General features: G+C 37.6%; 1 protein-coding gene across 3 annotated transcripts in view; it reads left to right on the forward strand.

The window, feature by feature from the left end:
• Window positions 1-19802, forward strand: part of Stpg2 (sperm-tail PG-rich repeat containing 2) — a 526121-nt gene that overhangs the window by 334068 nt on the left and 172251 nt on the right. For all 3 annotated transcript variants that reach the window (XM_087631242.1, XM_087631240.1, NM_001100993.1), the window contains 1 exon segment: window positions 10968-11086. In XM_087631242.1, coding sequence (XP_087487368.1) covers window positions 10968-11086 — 119 coding nt within the window.

The raw sequence follows: 19802 nt of genomic DNA on the forward strand, positions 1-19802 counted from the left end.
TAGGATTAATCAGCTTAGACTTGTGCCGATATTCACCATATAGAACCTGAGGGATGCTTAATTTCCTAGGGCCATTTTACCCCTCCTTCAGAAAGGAGCAAGGTAAAACTTAGCAAGTTCAGAGAACTTACCAAGGCCACATGGCAAGCAAGGAGAAAGACTGAACTTGACCTCAGATTTAAGACTTATCCCGGAAAACACCAGGGTAAAATAGAGGAGGGAAAAAAACAGTCATTCTCAAAAGGATTAGAGCTCAAAGGATTAGGAATTATGTTTACAAAGTTGGCCCAAGATTGAGGTAGGAGGACATGTCGGCAAAACTTCAATACTGTTTAAAAACATGTCTGAAAGCAGCACCTATTCCTGCTTCTACAGTACCAGTCCCTATCACTCACTTCTGTCTTTAAACCAATTGTTTTTAAAGTGCACACAAAGTCACATGTGGCATGCAATCTGAATATGTTTTTAATGTTTGAAGTAGAATATGATTTTAAGCTGTTTCTGCTCTACACAGCTACTAAGAAGAGAGTTAAACACTTGAAAGTCCTGTGAGTGCATCGAAGGACTTTCCCAGACCCCTCCCTCCCATGATTCTGCTGTCTTCTGAGATTCCTGAGGCTCTGCCATGGGTGCGCACAACTGAGTCAGCTTTGTAGAATCAATTACATGCTCACCTGGCTTTTCAGAAGAAGGATTCTGAGTACCACCATTTCTTTTGATTATTTGAGGGGGAAAGGTTTTGATACTTAAATATACTTTAGACCAAAAAAAAAGTCTAAGATGTAGGTCAGAGGTCTAAAACACAGGGTTTCTGTGAAATTCTATTTTCTTGGTCAGATTTTCATAGAGCACAACTTTATTGTAGTGTAGTGGATGGATAAAAGAACCTGCATTTTGGGATTTGGTTGGGCACAGCTTTGTGATAACTCACACCTGTAATCCAAGAGTTCCTGAAATTAAGGTAGCAGGATCTCTAGGTTGAGGCCAGACTGGGATCAGAGTAAGATGTCTAGAAACACCACAAAACAAACATAAAACCATTCTGGGTAATTCCTGATGTTTGTGGTCTATGAACTATATTTTAAGAGTACTAGAGTAAAATATATAAGGCTAGATATGAATAACTTTTTTTCAGTCCCTGACATCTCAAGCTATGTAATAGGTTCAGGCAGTCTGCAATGGATAGATTCCTGGATTATAGGATGAAGCACATAAAGAAACCCTTTAACTTTTTGAAAGAAACCGATATAAAGTAATCTTGCTGCTGTTAGTGTTGGTTGACCTGAACCTGTAGCATCTGAGAGGAAAGCTTGGAAGAACATTTGTGGAACTCTCATTGTAGTCGTACCATCTAGGGCTATAGGGAGGGATTTGTATTCTGTTCCAAATAAAGAAAGGCATGAAAGAGGTATTACCAGGAATCTTGAGGAATCCTGGAGGAGCCATCACACGATAGCATAAAAATCTGTTAGGTGTCCATCTTGGAGTTTTTGATATCATTAATGAAAAAAATTAAAAGGACTCAAGTGGAAGCCCAAGGACAGACAATTTGTTAGCGTTTCAAAAGAAAATTTCCGGGCAAGAGAGCAGTCCATCTGGAAACTGTTGCCAGGGGAGGAGCATGGGGAAGAGGAGGAAGAAAGCTTCGCTCTTTGAGGTATTCCTGCATGGAGGTCTACCACCTTCCTGGTGGGGGTGCGGGCAGTAGAGAAAGGATAAGCAAGCCCAAACCCTTCACAGATTTAAAGGCAACTTTGGCTCTACCAATCATCTGAAGAAAAAAAAGACAAGAAAAAGGAACTGTTGTACCCTTGGCAGATACAGCCAATTCTTGTGGCTCCTGGGAGGAAGACTAACTCTTAAAGGGAGGAGACAAAACCTGTTCCACCTACAGGTAGACTCCATTCTTTATTATAGCCGTGGACTTTGCCCTTTATTTTCGTTGAGCATGCTCAGGGGATCACAGTAAGTACAGAGCACTGCCCACTGAAGAAAAGGTCTTTTTCATACTTAAAGTGCACATAGGTTTTGCACATGAAGTCCAAAAAGGAGCACAAAGCTTACTGAGATCCTTGAAATTCATGTTAACCCTTTGCTTAGTTATACCCCTGTCTATCGGCCAGGTCAGTCACACACTCCTTTCACTGTAGGCATGTACCACCATATTTTGATTAATTAATAAAAATAGATGACTCAAGTCACAAAGGTTATTGTATCATTTATATAGTATTTTTGAGCTTTATGAAGATTTTGTTAATTTACGTAATGAATGAAGGTTTTATCTTTCTCAGTTGCCTTTCAGCACATTTCTCTTTCTCTCCTAGTGGAGTGTCTAGCTTTATGCAAAGTTGAGAAAATGGTGGTTACAATGGAAAAAATCTCTCTTTTCTTTTGTGTTTGTTTTAAATCATAACTCATGTATGATATTTTTAATTGATTTAATTAGCTTAATCTAATATTTCCATTATTCTAAGATTAAAGCTAGTATTTCCCTTTAAAGAATAGAATTAGCCTGATCTCTGACATGATATGTCTCACAAGGAAGGGAAGTATTACTTTGACCTTTATATATAACATTCTCAGAGATGAAAACGTTATTGAAAATTAAGCTTTGCTAACTGAGTCCAAATTGAGCGAGTGTCGACATGATAGTGATCCCAGAGCACTGTGATCATGTTGAGACTTATTTTATTTTTTCATTAGATAATTTTCTTAGCTGCAAATTTAATTTTGCCCATGAATTTAAAACATGAACAGTTGAATATAAACCCAAAATTTACTTAGGGAGGGAAAATTGTATTGTATTTCAGGTCATTTGCGTCTTCTATTTACCTGGAGGACAATTTAAATGTTTGAAATTTGAAATTTGTGAAATTTGATTCAATTGTTCAGTTATTAATGAAACCCATTCATGAGTTGCATATTTATGGCCTTCCACACAGTGGGTTTAAGTCAAAGATGGTTTCCCTTCCACTGGGTTCCTATAATTTGTACTGGAATGCTGGGCTGTAATGCTTTGCATCATGAGTGTAATGAAATTTGAAAACTAAGTACTTATATTACCAGAAAATAAGAAAAATCTTTATTTTAGAAGCAGTTTAAAAGGTTATTTGACCGGACTGATAAATGCACATTTTGATAAGTATATACTGTAAAGACCGCAATTGCTGACTGAAGCTTTATGTCAATCAAGATAAACACGTATGTTTGTATATTTATGTGTCAGAGCAATGACTGCCCCATTGCTTAATCAATGTGAGGAACAAGTGTTTTAACAGAAGCATGGTTCAGGTAGACTGATTCCCTAATCTTGGTTTGGCGTATACTTTAATATTCCATATCTTAAGGTTCTTTGAGAGTAATTTCCTGATGGTCTGTAATAACTTTAGATATCACCCTTAAGACCTAAATATTCAATATTCAAGGAAGTATTTAAAGAATCATTATCTTTATGCCTTCTGTCTTTGAGTTGTAACAGTGCCGGGCAGGAGAGATGTCTCATTCAGTAAAAGTTGAATCACGCAACCAACAGAGCAAGTGTGCAACAGTAGTTTGATTCTGGACAGAGAAGTTAATGAGATAGTAAACACAGACATAAGAATTTTACTGAAAATTTATATTGATTTAGGCTGCATTTTTCTTCATTATCTGCAAGCTCAGTTTAATAGACTGAGACACCGATTCAAATCTGAAGTGCCATTGAGTCAAATTGAATCTTAGATCCAGTGGAAAACAACCAATCAAACATGTCTCCGGTGCTGACGGTGTTCTTGGTGGACTCATCTTTTTTTCTTTCATATTCTTTCATTTATAGAACCAAGTAATCAAGTCACTGAGAAAATAACTTGTATGAAATATGACCTCTGTAAATGGTATTTTAAAACCCTGTTACTCAAATAAGCAATTTCGTCATTTTTTTTAATTCATAAAACTGTGCTCACACAGGAAATATTTACTTTTAAGTGAGTTTCTGTCATTTTACGGGACAAGGAGTTCATTATACATAGGAATGATTTCAAGATATCTAAATTTTGACTCACTCTGAAGACAGTCAGTTTTTTAATCAAAGATTTCCAGCTTTATATAGAAGTGGTTATTTTAGAGTCCACTCTTATGTACCAAAATGGTCACACTGAAGGGCTGTGAGCACAGATTTTATTTTAGATTACTCAGTGTTTCTGTTCGCTTCTGTTCTTGCCCTGTGGCATTGGGTGACATTTCATAGAGACTGAATTGGCAGAGAGCTGGAAAATATGTAATTATAAGAATCACCTGCTATGGAATTTCCTATTATATACCAGTCAGGATTCAGGCGACTTTTCATAGGTGTTGGATGAGAAGTTTTCCTCTTCCAAAACCTATGATTAAAACGTGGCATTTTGGTATATAAATAGGAGATGCATTCTGCATAATCCAGCTGTGAATCAGAGCTGGTGTAGTGATGCAAGTCTTTGACCTGTATCATATGAGCAGAAGTATACATAATTGGAAATATATTTTAAGACTAAGTGGAAGAAACCTTTTTATACTCTGTAGCTTAAATCAGACCAAGTGCTAAAATGCAGGAAGATGAATGATAAAATATTTTTCTTTACTTAAATATTCCTCAAAGGAATTCCAATGAAAAGAAGCAAATCAACTAAATTATACTTGAAATATTTCTTCTGTATATCTGTATGTATGCATGTATGCAGAATGAATACATATATGTGCAGAATATATAAAGAATCTGTATAACAATTAGCAAACATGTTTATCTATTGTTATAGCATAGCAGTAAGGGCAGAGGATAGACTAGGTTTCTTCATAATTGGAAATAAAATGTCTCAATAAAATAATGTTTGGATAATAGCCTTACCTGTTGCATTAACCTTCGTCAATCAAGGTCAGAACAGTTGCAATTTTCAATTAACTAACTGGAATTACACAGCCAGTTTTCAAGGGCAGATCTTTTCTGGTTACTACAGCAATACATGCATTTTTCTATGTATAGTTGAATTTGTATATGAAAGTTTGCCACAAGATAATTTGTTTAAATATATATTTATTATTTTACTACATTCTAGATCCATACAAATCACATTATCCTAGAGTCACTTACACTTATTTTATAGTAAGAAGAAATATGTTAAAATACATGTATATGCCTTTGTAGGTCATTAACCTTTAGCTTCCTACAATGATGTTTATAACTTTAATTAACTCTGACTTCAGCTGATGTGGAGCGTTCAAACTAAAGGCTGGATGTCTTCTCCAAATTTTGAAATGCTGTACTACAATGAAACAAAAGATTAACATGATTCATATGAATGTATTAAATCTAAAAACCTACTAAACTTGAGAGCATAAGGAATGCATGCTCATAAATACATAGTTTTGAATGAATGTTGGATAGAGACACAGAAGAATTAAATTTATTTTCCATTAATGTCTTTGTATTTACTATATCGCATATTTGTTCATTGATGGTATTCTAAGCCCCAAATTATATTATATTCCTGAAGTGTCTCAGTGTGATTCCTCTGTTGAAATTTCAGTCATCACAACTGTCCTGAAGTATTCCAACACATAAATGATAAGGAAGTCTTCCGTGAAGTCTGTCGTTTTGAAGTGTTTGACTTCATCGAGCTCATTCTTGAAACACAGGATTTAGTATGGGTCAGATATTGTGAACATTAGTTAATGATGGACTATGAGTGGAGCAAATTAAGCTGTCTATATTTACACTATTAAGTTGTATAAATCTGTGGGGTGTAGCATGGTGCTTTCAACCCCTAGTGCAGATAACTCCAGATGCACAGTCACAGATACACAGGCTGTACCCTACCTGACAGTTCTGCCTGCCTCCCAGGAGGTCTGCTTTAACCTGAGACACACAAGTGAGACCCCATCCCAATCCTGCACCTGTTGGTACCCCAGCAAGCCCAGCAGCAGTGGATTCTGCTCTGCCATGTCAGAGTTTCATCCTCCTTCCAGTCTGCACCTACATCTGTAGTCATTGATCAGTGAACCACTCCCCACCCCACAGCTCCACCTGCCTCTTGGGAGGCCTGCTCCAACCTGACACCCAGACTAACTAACACCAGAGACAACCAGGTGGTGAAAGGTCAGGGAAAGAACATAATCAACAGAAGCCAATGCAACATGACACCATCAAAACCCAACTGTCCTACTACAACAAGCCCTGGATGTCCTAACGTTTCTGAAGAGCAAGATTCTGATCTTTGGACCTTTAAAGAGGCTATAAATAATCCCCTTAAAGAAATGCAGGAAAACGCAAACGACCAGGTTGAAGCCCTTATATAGGAAACAAGTCCCTTAAAGAAATACAGAAGAAAATAGAATCAAACAGGCAAAGGAAATGAATAAAACTGTCCAAGACATAAAATTGGAAATAGAAGTAATAAAGAAACACAAATGGAGACAACCCTGAAAATGAAAATTTAGGAAAGAGAACAGGAACTATGGATGCAAACATCACCAACAGAATATGAGAGATGGAAGAGAGAATCTCAGGTGTAGAAAATATCATAAATAACTGATATATCAGTCAAAGGAAATGCCAAGTTTAAAATGTTCCTAACTCAAAAAATCCAGAAAATTTGGGACTATGAAAAGACCAAACCTTAAAAAATTAGGAATAGAAGAGGGTGAAGGTTCCCATTTCAATGGGCCAGAAAACATCTTCAACAAAAATCATAAAAGAAAACTTCCCTAACCTAAAAATATGGCCATAAATGTACAAGAAGCTTGCAGCTCACCAAATAAATTGGACCAGAAAAGAGAATTCACCTGCCACATAATAATCAAACAGTAAGTGTACAGAACAAAGAAAGAATAATAAAGTTGCAAGGGAAGAAAACCAAGTATCATATAAAGGCAGATGTATCAGAATTACACCTGACTTCTCAATAGAGACTCTAAATGCCAGAAGATCCTGGATAGAGTTCAGCAGACCCTAAGAGACCATAGCTGTCAGCCCCGACTACTATACCCAGCAAAACTCTCAATTACCGTAGATAGAGAAACTAAGATATGCCACGACAAAACCAAAGTTAAACAATATCTTTCTACTAATTCAGCTCTACAGAGGATACTGAAGGAAAACTCTTACACAAGGAGAATAACTACACACAAGAAAGCACAAGAAATTAATAATTTCACAGCAAAACCTAAACAACACACACACACACACACACACACACACACACACACACACACACACACAGTAACACCTCCAGCATCAACATAACAGGAAATAACAATCATTGGTCATTAATATCTCTCAAAGTCAAAATTCTCAATTCTCCAATAAAAAGATACAGACAAATAGATTAGGTAAGCAGATGGGTTCCATCATTCTGCTGCACTTCAGAACAGAGATGGACACTAACTTAGAGGAAAAGGCTGGGGAAATGTTTTCCAAGCAAATGAACCCAAGAAACAAGCTGGAATAACCAATTCTAACATCTAGTCAAATAAACTTTCAACCAAAAGTTACCAAAAGAGACGGGGAAGGATATTTCATGCTTATCAAAGGAAAAGTCCACCAAGCTGATATCTCAATTCTGAACATCTATGCCCCAAATGCAAGGACACCAACATCTGTAAGAGAAACTTTACTAAATTTCAAACTATACCTTGTACCCCACAGGATAAGAGTGGTAGACTTCAACAGCCCACTCTCACCAATGGACAGGTCATTGAAACAGAAACTAAACAGAGAAACAATGAAACAAACAGATGCACTACAGAACCTTTCACCTCAAGACAAAACAATATACCTTCTTCTCATCACCTCACAGAACCTTCTCTAAAATTGACTATATAACTCGGCACACAGCAAGACTCAACAGATACAAGAAAATGGAAATAAATAACCCCATGCATTCTATCAGATTACTACGGATTAAGGGTGGACTTCAACAACAACAGAAACAAGAGAAAACCCACATATTTACAGAAACTGAACAAGTCTCTACTCAATAACTTCACCAGGGAAGAAATGAAGAAATTAAAAACATTATAATTCAATGAAAATGAAGGTACAACATGTCCAAACTTGTGGAATACAATGAAAGCAGTGCTAAGAGAACTTCATAGCAGTAAGTGCCTTCATAAAATAATTGAAGAAATCTTATACTAGCAACTTAATAGCATACCTTGAAGCTCTAGAACAAAAAGAAGCAAAAAAACCCAAGAGGAGCAGATGACCCTAAATAGTCAAACTCAGGGCTGAAATAAATCAATTAGAAAGGAAGAGAGCAATAGAAAGGATCAACAAAACCAAGAACTTGTTCGTTGATAAAGTCAACAAGATTGTCAAACTCTTCACTGAACTAAGTAAAGACACAGAGACAGAATCTAAATTAACAAAATCAGAAATAAAGAGAGACATATCAAGAGAAACTGAGGAAATTTAAAAAAATCATTAGGTCTTACTTCAAAAGCCTATACTCCACAAAACTGAAAAAAACTAAATAAAATGAATTATGAGACATATACCACTCACCAAAGTTAACTCAAGATCAGTTAATCTATCTAAATGGTTCCAGAACCCCCAAGGATATAGAAGCAGTCATTAAAAAAATCTCCCAAGCAAAAATGCCCAGAGCCAGATCCTTTTCATGCAGAATTCTACCAGACTTTCTAAGACGAGCTAATACCAAAACTCAAACAATTCCACAAAATAAAAACAGGGAGGATGCTACCTAATTTATTCTATATGGCAACAGTTACCCTGATATTTAAAATCAAGGTATATATTTGCTGATGATATGATAGTATTTATAAACTATCTTCAGAATTCTGCCAGAGAACTCCTACAGCTGATAAACAACTTCAGCAAAGTGGCTGAATGAAAATAAACTCAAAGAAATAAGCAGCACTCCTTTATACAAATGATTAATGGACAGAGAAAGAAATTAGGAAAACAACACCATTCACAATAGCCACAAATAATATGAAATATCTTGGTGCAACTCTAACCAAGCCAGAGAAAAAGAACTTCAAGTCCCTGAAGAAAGAAACTAAAGCAGATATTGGAAGATGGAAAGATCTCCCATACTGACGGATTGGTAGGATTAATATAGTGAAAAATAGCCATCTTACCAAATGCAGTCTACAGATGCAAAGCAATCCCCATCAAAATCCCAACACATTTTTTTGCAGACCTTGAAGAGCAATTCTCAACTTCATATGGAAAAAACAAAAACCCCTGGATAGCCAATATAATGCTGAACAATAAAAGAATTTCTGGAGGTGAGACAAGAGAGAGGCCCAGAGTGTCAGGAGAATGAAGTTAGGAAGTTCCAGAGACTTGGGAAGAGGGAGGCTTCCAGGAGTCAATGCAGATGACCTTAGTAGAGATGCCTAACAGTGGTGACGTGGAATGAAAAGAGGCTCCTTTAGCCAGTAGAGGGATGGGGATACCAACCAACCCACAAAACTTTCGATCCCAAATTTGTCCTGTCTGAAAGAAATGCAGGAACCAAGGTGGGGCAGAAACTGAGGGAATGGCCAACCAATAATTGCCCAACTTGAAACCCATCCCGTGGGCAAGCACCAATCAGTGACATTATTAACGACACGCTACTATGCATGCAGATAGGATCCTAGAATAACTGTCCTCTGAGAGGCTCTACCCAACAACTGCCTGAAGCAGATGAAGATAACCACCACCAAACATTGGACCAAAGTCAGAGACTCTTGTGGAAAAGTTGGGGGAGGGATTGAAGGCGCTGAAGCAGATGGGAACCCCACAGGAAGACCAACATCGTCAAGTAACCTAGACTCTTGGGAGCTGTCAGAGACTGAGCTGGCAGCCAAAGAACATACTGTACGCTGGCTGGAATAAGGCCCATGGAACATATGTAGCAGACATGCAGCACAGTCTCCATGTGGGCCCCCCAACAACTGGAGTGGAGTCTCCTTAAAGCTGTAGCCTGATTTTGTCAGAGACTTGATGTGCATGGGTGGAGGCATACTTAGGAAGTCCTCACACTCTCAGAGCAGAAGGGGATGCAGGGCAGGAGGTAGGGACTCTGTGAGGTGGGAGTTGGGATTCGAGGGCAGTGTTTGGGATGTAAATAAGTAAATAAATAAATTAATTAATTAAACGGTATAAATTTAGTCACAATCTGATCACTAGATTCTCTTTGTCTTTTTTTCACTCCCCTTTTCTTCTGTTGGTTTCTCTATTTTTAATCTCACCCATTTCTCCTAAGTGGTTAATTGGATTCCTTGTCTCCAGATCAGTTTCCTACTGAGCTTTTATTTTTGATATTATTACTTGGACAAATTTACAACGTTCATGCAAAACTCATTCTTACAAACCTCATGATATTCCTCTTTAATGTATGTCCTCCTTCCATGATTCCCTTGTTTTGGCCATTTCTTTTTTAAGATTATTATTTTCATAGATACCCTGTAAGTTTTTGTTTTCTCCATTGAAAAAGATCTTCCCTCATTCCCTTTCTCCCTCCTCTCTCCCCCCAACCCTCTCTCCTTTGTTTCTTTTTTCTCCCTTTCCTTTCTTTCTTTTTCTTTCTACTTTCTGTGTGTGCCTGCAGAAGCTAGAAGCTAGATTCCCTGGAGTTGGAAATGTAGGTATAACCTGTTTGTCTGTCTCTTCGAATCTTCTTAATCCTTCTAAATGTAGCTGCATGACCCCCTTACTTAATGGAAATCAATATTTGGGAAATAAATGGTGAATTATATTTTTTTATGCTGTCTATCTTGGGGAAGTAGTTTTGTCTTCTTTTTCAAAATTGTTTTCATACTACATTTAGCAACTGAACTAATTGACATCATTTTATGCTTATCAGTTCAATGTCCTTAAGTGTTTACATAAACTAGACACATGTCTCTTATTTTGTAGGTTGAGAACAGAAAGGTAAGAGTAATAGCTAACTAACTAGAGCCAATGAGTGCAAACTTACTTTAAATTCATGTTCCTTTTCTCTTAGGACCTGCAACATACAATCCCATTTTAATGAAGTCTGGTGCCATAATCTCATTCGTTAAAGCACCAAGGCGTTTCGAAGAGTTTCAGGACAAGTTTTCTCCTGGCCCTACGACATACGAGGTTTGTCAAAGCTTTCTCTCAGCTAAGACATGAATAGAATTGTTTCTAGAAAGTACAGAGCATATGTACATCGAGTTTTATTGGTTTATTGATATTATTGACAAATTAGAATCTCTTACTTGAATAAGATACATTTGAAAATGTATTTTGACATTTTAAGAAAAATCATTGAAGAATTATAAATTTAACACTGTATTAACTTTACATATGTCCTCTATAGCGTGGCCATATCTACTTTCCTGTAAATATAATAAATATTTGGATTTTTTTACTCTTAAAATGTATATTTATATAGTTAGTATTTTAATATATGTCATTTGCCTTCATAACAAATGATGGTCTTCCATGATTAGGGCTTTCTGAAAGTATGGCTTAAATTTGTATAAAATAGTGGCTACTGTGCTTCTATTAGGTCTTTATGACACTTTTGAGTGTCATTTGGTGGGTATTTGATGAGCACTTGATAAGTTCCACTAATTATTGACTGACGTAAGGTTACCTGATAGGGCCGATGATAATAAATCTTAACAAGGCCAGGATGGAGAGGTCCCAGCGAGATTGAGGTTGAGACAAGCTTATTGCAAGCAATCAGACTTTTTATACCCTTACCAGAAATAGAATGTAATGGTGGTTCCCAGAACACAATGATGCTAGTCAAGTTACACAGGGTACACAAGTGGAATGGCTATGGCCAACTGTCCTGTCAAGCTTCTGTGTAGTCTATTGGCTTCTTGGGAACATGAAGAATCTAAAGGTGGCATGAACGCTTCACTGTCCAAAGGAGTGTTTCAGTGTCTCAGGAACTGAAGGGCATACTGCCCCAGGATCCATGGGCTCTGACTTCAAAACCCATGATGCATGTCTCTCGAGGTAGCTAGACCAGGCCAACTCCATTATTCCCCACAAACGCTAGCATTAGTTATGCATGTGTTTGGTATGGGATCTTCTTGCACTTTATTTAAAGTCTATTTCTAGTGGAATGAATTCCGTAGCTCCTCCAGGCTTTGTGTGACACAAACACAAACACTCCCACTGACCAAGTATTCTCTTTTTAGTGGCAAGGCTGTCACACCGGTTCCTCATGTGTCTTTTTTATCAAAAAGATGTTCTTGTTGGTAGCAGATCCTTTCAGCTCGTATGTACGTCCTGGGTTATAAATCCTTAACTGAAAGTGTTTAATATTTCATTGTTTGACAGGTAAGTCCTCTTCCTTGTAATTTAACATTTCCTGAATACTTTACATGTCCTTGGCTCCTTTCTTTCTCTGCTCTCCTCTTTATTCTGGGTTAATCAATGTACACTGTAACTTGCTATTCTACTCATATTCCTTTTGGTATCAGTGACTTTAGCAACACACACACGCACACGCAATGCACACACACACACACACACACACACACACAAACACACACGTTTTTTTGTTTGTTTTTGAATAAAGTTTCTCTCTGAAGCTCTAGCTGTCCTGGAACTTGCTCTATAGACCAGGCTGGCCTTGAACTTACAAAGATTCACCTGCTTCTGCCTCCCAAGTGCTGGGATTAGAGGCGTGAACTGCCACCTCATGACTGCACCTTCTATGTTTTAACCGTGTTAATTTTTTTTATCTTTTTTCTTTTTAATGTAGGGCTCTTTCAAGGTGTTTTTTTATTGTGTTTTTTGGTGTTTTCTGTTTGGTTGGTTTCTTATGTGTAAGGCTCCTGCTTTGGTGGTGTGGTTCTTATGCTCTTGACTTTTTTTATCCATTTCTGAATGAAAAGTTCACTCTTTCATTTTCTTTAAGAGGAGAGTGTGTTGTTTCATTTCCTTAAGACTTCAGGTACGTCATACTCTGCCCCTTGCCTGGTGAGTACTTGCTCAGTTTGTTTGGTATTTCTCTAAGTGTGATTTGATGCTTTTCTTTCTGTCTTGGATTTAGAGCTTCTGAGTATACTGTACCTACAAGAAGACCTGTGGTCTGAATGTGCTTTATGGGCTCACATGCTTTTATTTTTCCCATGGTTTGAGCGATTTTTCTATTATTATTTAATTAAATAGGTTTCCTAACCTCTTTCCTTTCCCTTTGGATCATTAAAAATGAAAATATTTACTCAATGGTATCTCATAAGAATTTATTGTCTTTTGTACAGCATTCATTCATAAGGGTCTCAAAACATATTTTTGACATATTTTAACTAATTACCTGCCAAATATTTCATTTTCTAATTTTCACCCTGGGGGGATGGTGTTAAGATTTCAACATATGACTTGACAGAACAGTGGGCCAAGCTGTGAAAAATTAATTTTCTAGAGAGCTTGAATTAGTTTCAAAGTATTACTTTCAAGAAGTAAGGAGACATTAACTACATAGCTAGGCCTCTACTTTAAATAAATTTGCCCCATTTTCTATATTTAGAATTATGTATGCTAGTATACAATTATATTATAATATGGGTTTCATTTCTTAAAGATGAAAAAAACTTTAAAGTTAAATGCATGGTAAAGTTAGTTTTATTGCACTAAGAAAAAAACTGACAATAAATTTTAGTTAAATTAACTTAATCTGCAACAAAGATAAAAACTATCACAAATATAGATGCAAAAGTATTTATTGTAGGACTTGACTGTAGGAGGGTTCATAAGCAACCATTATTATTTTGTTATTACTTTTATCTTAGGAGTAAACCAGTTCATTTCTACCTCATAAGTATTGACTCAATTTGATTTAGCCCCTGAAAATTTAAAACTAAATCCAGAAAATATGTTCTTTGAATACTATAGCAATCTGGTAAAATATGTGAGTGTTTTAATCATAAAAAGATATTTGGAGTTTTGTGACTAGGTGAGGAGTGCAAAGATGTGTGGAGTAAGGAAGTCAGGCAAAAAGAGTCAATAAAAAGTCACTTTTTTTTATAAAATATGAAAATGTTATGAGAGTTTTCTTTTTAGACAATCCAAAATTGACAGAGAAAAATAAAACACTGCATACAAACTCACGGAATTAGCAAACTAGACAAACTTCTCAGCACGCTGTTCTTTTTCTCTGTATTTAAATAAAATGAATTTGGACCTGTTTTACATAAGGATGCCGAAGTCTCCACTCTGAATTATAGACACTGAAGATTTCTGAGTACAACTGTGATTGGCTGTTAGAAAATGTTGAGAATTATAGTAATATGAATTAAAGTAAAATCAGATTTAATTCTTAATATTCACAATGTGGCTCTCTTCTATAACGGTCTGCTAAATTTCAAATAAACAGTAGCAGAGAGCGAACATACATGCATCCACACATGGTTTTCATTGCTGATAAAGGGTAGGTCCAAGAGTTTCCCCCCAAAGTATATGTGTTAATCTGTGCAAAATTGTTTATTAATTTACTTATTTAAAATCTGTTAAGCGTCTGATTTTTAAATTCAATCTGTTCTAAGCTTTGTAGATCAGGATTTGCAGAGCTCACAGAAATGTGTCTTACACGTTTTGCTTTTAGGATTTGCCCTTCAAGCGAAAAAGTCATCATCGTTGCCTAAAGAGAGTTCTTAAATGCTGCCTGTCATTCATCCTCATGAAGAGAAGGCATCTGACTCTCTGTGGACTCTGGCCTTCCTTTAATTCTGCTTCATTAGTATTTATAACGACTTGGTTTTACTATCCCTTCAATGATCCCTTTTCTGCATTTTGGGGAGATTAAGTTTTGTTGTAGAAAATACTCTCAACCTGTCATTGTGGGAAACCCGCCCCAGCCCAGAGTGTGAGATACTGTGTGTTGTCTTCAGAAGTTTTAGGTGAGTCATTTCCGTAGCTATTGTATTTGAAGAGAGATATGTCCACTAGATCCTAAAAACAAAATTTTAATTAGAAAATTGGTTGATTACGTATTTCAGATGATTCTCACGGAGTCATGAACTCTTGTTATTTGCAGATGCGTATTAATGTATTGCATATATGCACACAAATCCCTCACCCCTCCTCCCACACAACCTATTGAGTTCCTTTAGCATTGTGTGTATGAAGGTGTGAATACGACTGATTATTTGCTATTGAGTAACCTACGTGGGCTCTTCCCTGGAGAAAATCGACTTCATCTCTTAGCCACTCATTGCCCATTTGCCCATTGCTTCTCATCTAACACGGAGGCCTGGTGAGATTTCCCATCAAAATTGGCCGAAGCTGCCTTTGTACGGGACTTGTTTAGGCATCCATGTTGTTGAGATTTAATGAGTGGAGCTTTTTACCATGTCTAGAAGATATTACCTTTTACCAAGCATTCTGGTTGCCTGGCTCATACACTCTCATTTTTTTCTTTCATGATGTTCTGTAGTTGTATCTGTTGAGGTTGGGTACCCCAGAGTTCCATTTTATCTGAATTTTTAGCAGCTTTTGATCTCTGTAATGATTCTCAACTGCTACAAGAAGCTTCTTTTTTAATATACTTTCACTTTTCTTTTGTCCTATTTTGTTATATGAAACAGTCCCCATTTTAGTGCGCTATTTATCTACATATACAATGCCTGATTCTTAGCTACATCAATGCAGGCTTTCCCTTTAACTTTGCATCTATAATTTTTTAAATTATTTATTTACATTTACTTCACATCCCAATCTTAGCTTCCCCTTCCTTTTTTCTTCCCAACCCCTCCTTTTTTTTATTGGATATATTTCTTTATTTACATTTCAAATGTTATTCCCTTTCTGGGTTTCTGTCCATAAGCCTCCTATCCCTTCCCCCTTCCCCATACAGGTGTTCTACCCTCCATTTACCCATCTTCCCATCCCCCTGACATTTCCCTACACTGGAGGGGGGGTGTCCAGTCTTGGCAGGACCAATGGCTTCTCCTTCCATTGGTGCCCAGCAAGACCATTCTCTGCTACATATGCAGCAGGAGCCATGGGTCAGTCCATGTGTACTCTTTGGGTAGTGCTTTAGTCCCTGGGAGCTCTGATTGGTTGTTGTTCTTATGGGGTTGTGAGCCCCTTCAGCTCTTTCGATCCTTTCTCTAATTCCTCCATTGGGGTTCTCAATCTCAGTTCAATGGTTTGCTGCTAGCATTCACCTCTGTATTTGACATGCACTGGCTGTGTCGCTAAGGAGACAGCTATATCTGGTTCCTATCAGCATGCCCTTCATCATTCTTATCTAGTTTTGGTGGCTTACCTTGTTATGGGGCACATGTGGGACAGGCTCTGAATTCCATTCCTTCAGTGTCTACTCCAAACTTTGCCTCCATATCCCCTCCTATGAATATTTTTGTTCCCCCTTTTAAGAAGGAATGAAGCATCCACACTTTGGTCATCCTTCTTGAGCTTCATGTGATCTGTGGATATTATCTTGGGTAATCCAAGTTTTTGGGCTAATATCCACGTATCAGTGAGTGCATACCATATGTGATTTTCTGTGATTGGGTTACCTCACTCAGGATGATATTTTCTAGTTCAATCCATTTGTCTATGAATTTCATGAAGTCATTGTTTTTATAGCTGAATAGTACTTCATAGTGCAGATGTACCACATTTTCTGTATCCATTCCCCTGTTGAAGGGCATCTAGGTTCTTTCCAGCTTCTGGCTATTATAAAGAAGGCTGCTGTGAACATAGTGGAGTATGTGTCTTTGTTGTATGTTGGAGCATCTTTTGGGTATATGCCCAGGAGAAGTATAGCTGGGTCTTCAGATAATGCAATGTCCAATTTCCTGAGGAAGGTCCAGACTGATTTCCAGAGTGGTTGTACCAGTGTGCAATCCCACCAACAATGGAGGAGTGTTCCTCTTTCTCCACATCCTCATCAGCATCTGATGTCACCTGAGCTTTTGATCTTAGTCATTCTGTCTGGTGTGAGGTGGAATCTCAGGGTTGTTTTGATTTGCATTTCCCTGATGAGTAAGGATGTTGAACATTTCTTTAGGTGCTTCTCAGCCATTCAATATTCCTGAGCTGTGAATTCTTTGTTTAGCTTTGTTCCCCATTTTTAATAGGGTTATTTGGCTCTCTGGAGTCTAATTTCATATTTTGGATACTAGCCCTCTATCAGATGAAGTATTGGTAAAAATCTTTTCCCAATCTGTTGGATGCTGTTTTGTCTTAATGACAGTGTCCTTTGTCTTATAGAAGTTTTGCATTTTATGAGATCCCATTTGTTTATTCTTGATCTTAGAATATAAGCCATTGGTTTTTTGTTCAGGAAATTTTCTGCAGTGTCCATGTGTTCAATATTCTTCCCCACTTTTTCTTCTATTAGTTTGTGTGTATCTGGTTTTATGTGGACGTCCTTGATCCACTGGGACTTAAGCTCTTATAGGGTGATAATACTACTTGAGGTCAGGGATGGTGATTCCCCTAGAAGTTCTTTTGTTGTTAAGTATAGTTTTTACTATCCTGGGTTTTTTATTATTCCAAGTGAATTTACAAATTGCTCTTTCTAACTCTAAGAAAAATTGAGTTGAAATTTTGATGGGGACTACATTGAATCTGTAGATTGCTTTAGGCAAAATGGCCATCTTTACTATATTAATCCTGCCAATCCATGAGCATGGGAGATCTTTTCATCTTCCGAGATCTTCTTCAGTTTCTTTCTTCAGAGACTTGAAGTTCTTGTCATACACATCTTTCACTTGCTTGGTTAGAGTCACACTGAGGTACTTTATGTTATTCAGGACTATTGTGAAGCCAACCCATCCTTCAACCCTTCCCTTCCTCCCATCCATCCTCCTCCCCTTCTCCTCAGATAAAGGGAAGCCTCCCAAGGATATCAACCAACCTTGGTATACCAAGTTGCAGTAAGACTAGGTGCATCTTCTTCAATTGAAGCCAGCCCAGTTAGGGGAAAGGGATCCAAAGACAGGCAATGTAGTCCAAGACAGCCATTTCTCCCACTTTATGAGTCCCACATGAAAACCCAGCTGTATCACTGTTCCATATATGAAGATGGCCTAGGTCCATCCCATCCAAGCTTTCTGGATGGCAGTTCTGTCTCTGTGAGTCTCTATGTGCTCAGAGCAGTTGATTCTGTAGGTTTACTTGTGGTGCCCTTGACTATTTTGTCTCCTTCAATCCTTCCTCCCCTTCCTCCACAGGATTTCCCAAGCTCCCCTTAGTGTTTGGCTGTGACAGGAGAAAACTTCAATATCACTGAGAAGGGGAAATAGATTCATCATTTTAGGTAGATGGAGGGAGGGCACTGGGTAGGGGAGGAGGTGCGGACAGCAACAGGGAGGATAAAGTAGGAGAGGGAGAGAGAGAGAGAGTAGTAGGAGAGACAAATAGATTGGAATAAATTTCTGGGATGAGCTAGAAACCCAGGTCCATAGAAACTCTTTGGAATCTATGAGGGTGATTGTAGCTAAGACTCCTAGCTATAGGGGATACGGAGTCTGAACCAGCTTTCTCCTGTAACTAGGCATGACTGCTCCAATAGAGGGATTGGGAAACCAACCCAACCACAAAACTCAGACCCACAATTTGTCCTTCCTATAAAATATTCAGGGGTAAAGGATGGAACACAATTTGAGCAAAGAGCCATCCAATGACTGGCCCAGCTTGAGACCCATGCCATGGGAGGGAGCACACCCCCAGCTCTATTAATGATGTTCTGCTATACTTGCAGACAGGAGCCGAGAGAGGCTTCTCCCAGCAACTGATGGAAACTGATAAGGAAGAAGCTTCTTTGACACTTAATGAGCTGTGGGTATAAAGATGAATATTTATAATAGATTTAAGAGGTGTGCTGGTTTAGGAAAAGGTAGTAGTAGATTCTCCTCATGACCTATGACTCTGCAGCCACAGGTAGTCCTCTAGGTTTGTAGTATCAGACATGCTTTGAGTAGGCCTTACGTTCAATTGCACAGCTATTAGTTACTTCTAAGATAAAATGCCAATATTTTATTATTGGCCACATATAGGCAGGCTATTGTTGTGATTATTATTTTATTGATGAATGAAAAATATGGTAAATGTACACAGTGGGATCCTATTTAGATGCAAAGGAGAATGAAATTGTGAAAATATTTAAGTAAATGGATGGAAGTAGAAAAAAATATACCGAGTGTAGTAACCCAACCTGGAAAGACAAGTATGGCCTGGTCTCTATTCTTTGTGGCTACTAGTCTTGATTCCTCTTCCTTCTTCCCACTTTCATTCTTTTTTTAAAGTCTGGGGCAATTTAGAAAAAGGAACTATGAACTTTTAATGGCATGATACATCCACAGTCACACATAGAAAGTGATATAACCCATATCCATCCAGGGTATTTAACCAAGAACCAGGGTAACAACCAAGATGGCAGGTGCCATCTTCTCTTAGGCTGAGGCTCTGTTTACCTGCTGTGTCTTGGGAGGCTGTTTTCATCAACAGCGATTAGGAATGTTGGACTTTAAGCTCACTCTTCTCTATTAACTGTGTAATCACTGCTGATCAAAGATGGTCTTTGGCTTTTGAATAGGCACAGCCTCCTACCGACTCTTCCTTTATTTCTATGTTGGTACTCACCCTGACTAGATCAAACAGGTTGAAAGTGTTTCCTTGAGCGATGAAGTTGGCCAACTGTGACTATTTCCTGTGTCAGTGATCCCACAATCTGGAAGCACATTCCATTTTATGTCTTGGAAAATACTAGTTTCATGATAACTGATTCTAATATAATATTAAAACTTAATTATGATGACCCCATGTTATATTGAAGAGTTGTTGTTAGTACAGAGTTTAAAAACATTTATGTTACATGCATAAGCTTTACTGATTTTCATTA

This window comes from Rattus norvegicus, chromosome 2 (genome assembly GCF_021556685.1).
Source record: "Rattus norvegicus strain SHRSP/BbbUtx chromosome 2, alternate assembly SHRSP_T2T, whole genome shotgun sequence".
NCBI classification, from domain to species: Eukaryota; Metazoa; Chordata; class Mammalia; order Rodentia; family Muridae; genus Rattus; species Rattus norvegicus.